A 6,311-nucleotide genomic window follows, 5' to 3' on the forward strand; every position below is an offset into this window, starting at 1 on the left:
GAGGAGCCCCCCAGCAAAGACCCGGGATGCTCTGGAGTCTCAGCACGAGGAGGAGGAGGAGGAGGAGGAGGAGGTGGAGGTGTTGTTGTTTCCCCCCTTAATGGAGGTAAACAATCCTGACTGAAAACAAGCTCAGACGTTTCCATGTGACATGTAGCACCTTTATTTCATCGTCATAGTCCCCCCCCTCCCCCAACTCTTAGGTCCAGTTTGCACAACCCCCCCCATGAGAAAGTTCAACAATAGCGTCCATCAGGAGGCGTGGCTTCTGAAGATCAGGCACTTGAAGGAGTGTGGCGGAGCCGTCCTCGCCACGCCGGAGTGAGGAACGCCGTTCCACATGCAGTCATGTAAACATGGAGACCACATGGAGACGAGTACGACCACGAGAAGATGGATCAAAGTCTAACAAAAATCTGTGGTGAGGAAGACCCCCCCCCCACGGATGACAGTCGCAGGTTCTTATAATACAAACCGGGGGGAGGGGGGTGTCCAATGCGCTTCAGAGAACCGGTTTGTTCTGGGTTACAGGACCAGTCAGAACCGGTTCAGACCAGTCAGAACCGTCTTTTCACTCCGTCATCGAACCATCAGAAACAGGTTTCCAGAGTTTGACGTCGTTCCTGAAACTTTTCAAGCTTTAAGAATAAAAATCCCAGACTAGCTTTAAGCTAAAGCAACGCCGCCGTCTGCGGCTGAGGTTTCTGGAATTCTTCCTGTCACGGTTAAAATAGAAATATAAAACGGTACTCAGAGGATACATTAAATACAACAAAAATGAAAAAAACAAATCGGTTTAAAAAGTTAAGACAAAAGTTCATCTGTAGCGGAGAGCTCAAACAATTGTAAAAACACGATCATTTCATGCTTTAAACGTAAAAGGAAACAATGAAAACAAAGATTACATGGAAGCGGGGAGCACTAGCATTTATGCTAACGTATATGTTAACATCTCAGCTAACGTCTATGTTAACACTTCTGTTAGCATAGATGCTAACCTTTTCCGCTGGCATGTCAGCTAACAACTATGCTAGCATCTCTGTTAGCATCACAGCTAACATGTATGCTAGCATTTCTGTTAGTAGATCTGCTAGCATTTCTGTTAGCATCTTAGCTAAAATAAATGCTAGTATTACTGTTGGCATCTTAGCTAACATCTATGCTAGCATTTCTGTTAGGATATCTGATAGCCTTTTTGTTAGCATCTTAGCTAACGTCTATGCTAGTATTTCTGTTAGCATAGATGCTAGCTTTTCTACTAGCATCTCAGTTGTATTCAATGAAACAATTTTCATTTAATGCCGGTTCCAAACAAGAACATTTGGTCCATAAAAGAAGTAAAAAACTGGATTGAAGAACTCTGGATGAAGCCGAACCTCCACCGTCAACACCACCGTCTGTCACTGAGATGAAGAATAAACACTGTTGGTGAAGGTAACCCAAATACATGTTCTGAAGGATGTTTTTAACGAGCTCAGAAACTCCTTCACTTCCTGCTGAACCATCGGACGAGGGCTAACGGGCTAACGGGCTAACGGCCATTGACCTACAGGAGCTTCAGATACTGGCCACCTCCAAATGCTCAGAAAGAAAATAACGTTTAACATACAAAATAAACACTGAAGGGTTGGAAAAGTTGGATTTACAGAAACATTATTAAAAATGAAAAACTGCTGAATATCTGCGTTTCTTCCTCTAAGCTAGCAGACACGTTTAGCGTTAATGAGCCGTCTCAGACGAACAGAAGATGAAGGAAAACGTCCATAAATGCATCCAAACGACTGACCGGTAGAACAAGGACCACAAACCGGTTCCGTGAAGCCCACCAGGTCGGGAGAGGCTGAGGATCAATAAATAAAGGTTCTCCGCTGTGGAGAGGCGGTCCTTATGTACACGCCATACCCTGTAGTGAGTCTTAGTGCTGAACGGCTGCAGGTGAATCCCAGACATGTGACCAGAGGACGTCTGCTCCGCCTCCTCCTCCACCTGCCGACTCCCGTTTCATGTTTATGCTTTAAAATCTCTTCGAACAGACAGGTGTGCCGCAAAGCCCCGCCCCCTTCATGAAACCTCCCCCGCTAAAATCCATCATGTGCGTGAACTGAAGCTGCAGGTTAGTAGAGAAAGGCTTAAATAGGGAGAAACAAACAGCAGGTGTGCAAAGAAAGACCTCAAGACAAACCTCCGCCTCAGTTTAGTTGTGACCTCCGCCGGAGGCTCCGCCTCCTTCTGCGTCCGTAAACAGGAAGTTACTAAAACAATCCTATTCAGGAACGTCCTTAGCTCCGCCCCTTTGGTTTCCATTGCAACCAGGCTTCAGGGCATGAAGCTGCAAATTTTGACCTTCTAACCCTTCACCACTTCCGGGTTCTGACCCGTTTGGACGGCGCCGTGAAAGGTTCCGTCTGGTGGGTTTACAGCTAACCGGAGCTGCGGTTCTTTAGCTAGCTTCACGAGGACGGTGAAAACGTTCCCGTTCTCTCACAGCTTCCATCGTTCCTCAGACTGAGACGAGATCGTCTGATGATCTCTCTTTTAGGACGTGGACCTGCGGCGCCAAAACTGAAGGTCGTTCCGGAAAACGGACCAGAAAACCGACGGGTCCGTCTCTAACGACCAGACGTGAGGAGGAGCTGTGATGGAGGCTGTGAGACCTGCAGGAACATCTGCTTTACCATCTGAGGGACACCTGCTACTGATGCCACATGATCAACTCACACCACGGAGCCCTGCCAGTCCAGGACCGGCCCGGGACCGCCCCGGAAACACTCCAGGAGTCCAGGACCGCCCCAGAAACGCTCCGGGACCGCCCCGGGAACGCCTTGGGACCAGCTGTTTTTTCCAGCTGAGGATCAGCGCAGATCCTGAAGATCACAGACAGATCTTCACTCCAGCAGTTTCTGAGGAAGCGGCAGCAGAGGACTGAGGAGGTCTGAACGTGGAGGAGGAGTGTCCTCGAGGAGACGCCAACCAAAGCTTAAGGCACGAGTGTGTGTCCGTGTGTGTTTGTGGGTTTGTGGGTTTGTGTGATTCAGGACTACAGAACGGCTCTCGATGTTTTTGCCCGGCGGCTCCTCAGCGAATGAGTCCGGTCAGACTGCCGGTACCTGTGGTTCTGATGGCCAGCATCCTCCACGCTCGCGGGCAGCAGGGAGTCCGTGGAGTTCTGCTAGCGTTTGGTTCCCCTTCAGAACCAACAGAAGGGAACCGGTCCGATTGTCAGCAGTTCCATCCGGAGGGATTCTTATCCTGAAAAGGCCAGGATCCAATCGGAGCTAAAGGTGGAGGAGGGGCGGAGCCCACGGCTAAAAACAGGGCGTGTCTCTGTTGGAGGGCCCGGCCGTCAGCTCTGCAGAACCGGGACCAGGACAAGGCCTCAGGTCCCGGTCCTCCTGCCTCGGTAGTTTGTGGGTTCTCTCCGTTTGCTCCACTTCCTCCTGCTCCTCTTTCACTGCAGCGCCTCCTGCGGTGCCCTGGCTCTCGGCCTCGGGCCTGGTTCCGATCCTGGTCCTGCTCAGGTCCTCCTCCATTCTCACCTGAAAGGGCGGCAGTCCAAGCAGGAAGGCCCGGATCCTGCTGGGGGAGCTCAGGTCTGCGGGTTCCTCCTGACCGCTCAGCTCCACGCTCAGGCCCGGCCCCGCCCCTCCCTCCGAGCCGGACCGGACCCCCAGCCGGAGGTCCTGAGCCTTCTCCTGGGAGCCGCTCCGGGACCGTTTGGACGACAGCGGGTCAGAGTTCCCGTTCACGACCGGCCAGCTGGCTCCTGATCCATCTGGGGCGGGTCTCTTGAGCGGGACCCGTTTGCTGAGGTTGAGGGGCAGCGCCTGCTCGGGCGGGGGCGTGATGGGGGAACAGGGGGGTTTGGAGCTCAGGTCCTGGGACAGGGCCTCCGATAGGCGCCGCGTGAAGCTCTGCAGCTGGGTCGGGTCCAGGTGTCGAGTCCTCATCAGCTGACACACCTGGACGCTGCAGTCCAGGTTCAGAGGCAGCACCCGCAGCGGGGGCAGGGGGGGCCGGGTCCTGCCGTCCCGCCCGCTCCCCCTCTGCCCCCCCTCTTCCACGCTGCAGCCGGAGCAGCGGTTGTGCGGCGGGTGCAGCTGCTCGCCGCTCGGCTGGGGCGAGTCTGGTTTGGGCTGCAGGGGGAACACGGCAGGGGAGTCCTGGGCGGGGTCCTGGGCCGTCAGGGCGGGGCTCTCCGGACCCCTCTGGAGGCTGACGCGGCTCCTGAAGACGTCTAGTGGACACACCCCCTTGATGGGACTGAAGCCGCTCAGAGAGCCCCCGACAAAGTGGCGCGGCAGAGCAGAGAGGAGAACGGTCGGAGCAGTTGCCACCGGGCCCGGCAGGTCCGGCTTGAGCTCCCTCTGTTTGGGCTGGAACGGCAGGAAGGTGGTGGACATGGGGGACAACTCCGGCGTCAGGGGCAGGTGGATGGGGAGGAGGGGGGACTGGTTGGCCTGCAGGGGGAGAGAAGAAAACGTAAGTCAACACAAGACGGAACCGCTGAGTCCAAACACTGAGACGGAACAAGAGATGGATCAGAGATGAAAAACACGAGACGAGATGGGAGAGCGTCTGCAGCAACATCTGCAGGACCGTCTGCAGGATCGTCTGCAGCAACATCTGCAGGACCGTCTGCAGGATCGTCTGCAGGATCGTCTGCAGCAACATCTGCAGGACCGTCTGCAGGATCGTCTGCAGCAACATCTGCAGCAACATCTGCAGGACCGTCTGCAGGATCATCTGCAGGATCGTCTGCAGGATCGTCTGCAGGATCGTCTGCAGGATCGTCTGCAGGATCGTCTGCAGGATCGTCTGCAGGAACGTCTGCAGGATCGTCTGCAGGATCGTCTGCAGGATCGCCTGCAGGATCGCCTGCAGGATCGTCTGCAGGATCGTCTGCAGGATCATCTGATCTTCTGGTGTTTCCCGCTGTGGCATGATGACCTCACCCTGTGTGTGCTGCTGGCTGTGGGCGCCCCTCTGCAGTTGGCGGCAGGTGAACGCTCCGCTGGTGCTGGCTGGACCCGCGGCTGCTGCTGCGTATGCAGCTTGGCCTGGGCCATCAGCGTGGCCTTGTTACGAGTTCCAGGCGGCCGTCCGCGGCCTCTCTTCACGCCGGCGCCGCTCGGGTCCAGGATCTGCTCAGAGTAGGAGAGCTGTGAATCTCTGCAGTTTCAGAACAGAAAGTTCTTCCATCTTCTCCACATTGTCAACGGGTTCAACCATTGAGGTTTCTGTTCTGAAATTTCTTTTAAATAAAGTTATTTTAAAGAAGAACTGCATCGTCTGTCCAGCAGCTTTATGCTGCAGAGACAGAGGGCAGAGACAGTCTGAACGGCGCCGTGGTCGGTACTCACAGCCTCAGCAGGAGGATGAGGCGCAGCGGAGGTCGCTGCCTTCCTCTCCTTGGCTTTGGGCCCGGGCCTCCTGCCTCTCGGTAGGGGTCGTCGTCCTCGTATGGCTCGGGGTTTTGGTGGCTCCAGGGTCTCTGGGACTTTAAAGTGGGCTCCTCCGACTCTCAGGTGCTCCTCGTACGGCAGCATCAGCCTGAAGAACAAACACGGTTCAGTTTCTCGGCTGAAGCGGGTCAAAGAACTCTCGCGGGCTTCAGCGGCCACCTCTCGTAGTGTCTCCGGGTGCAGGTGGCGGCACTGGTGCTGCCGGGACACCCGCCCAGCTCGTTGTACACCACCTTCCAGAGCCGCTCCGTGGTCACCTGGACACAGACAACACATCCAGGAGCGTTCAGGTACCTGCTGTCATGAAGTGCTCAGGTCACACCTCAGAGGATTCACCTGAACCTTTGCAGAAAAGATTACTTTAAACACGTTTGAGGAAAACTGTTTTCATATCGTCGTTAACATGACCTTATATCGTTTATATCATCAGAACGTTAGTGGAAGGAAGAACAATCGTCTCTGTGGATCCACGCTCAACTCAAACTGATTCACTGATTGACTTCAGTTTCCTCAGCAGCAAAAAGTCAACAAGATCAAAGCAAAATCCGGATGATAAAGTCAACAAGATCAAAGCATAATCTAGATCATAAAGTCAACAAGATCAAAGCATAATCCAGATAATAAAGTCAACAAGATCAAAGCATAATCCAGATCATAAAGTCAACAAGATCAAAGCAAAATCCGCATAATAAAGTCAACAAGATCAAAGCATAATCCAGATGATAAAGTCAACAAGATCAAAGCAAAATCTGGATGATAAAGTCAACAAGATCAAAGCATAATCCAGATCATAAAGTCAACAAGATCAAAGCATAATCCAGAGAATAAAGGCAACAAGATCAAAGCATA

General features: G+C 53.4%; 1 protein-coding gene across 2 annotated transcripts in view; it reads right to left on the reverse strand.

Annotated features, from left to right (window-relative positions):
• Positions 1-123: 123 nt before the first annotated feature.
• The window catches only part of zgc:77151 (uncharacterized protein LOC337153 homolog), a gene marked incomplete at its 5' end in the record, with an annotated part of 15,878 nt that continues 9,690 nt past the window's right edge, over positions 124-6,311 (reverse strand). For both annotated transcript variants that reach the window (XM_024266064.2, XM_024266063.2), the window contains 4 exon segments: positions 124-4,457; positions 4,953-5,141; positions 5,361-5,550; positions 5,622-5,719. In XM_024266064.2, the coding sequence (XP_024121832.1) occupies positions 3,306-4,457; positions 4,953-5,141; positions 5,361-5,550; positions 5,622-5,719 (1,629 nt within the window). In that variant the 3' untranslated portion in view covers positions 124-3,305.

The sequence above is a fragment of the Oryzias melastigma genome, linkage group LG14 (assembly GCF_002922805.2).
Source record: "Oryzias melastigma strain HK-1 linkage group LG14, ASM292280v2, whole genome shotgun sequence".
NCBI lineage: Eukaryota > Metazoa > Chordata > Actinopteri > Beloniformes > Adrianichthyidae > Oryzias > Oryzias melastigma.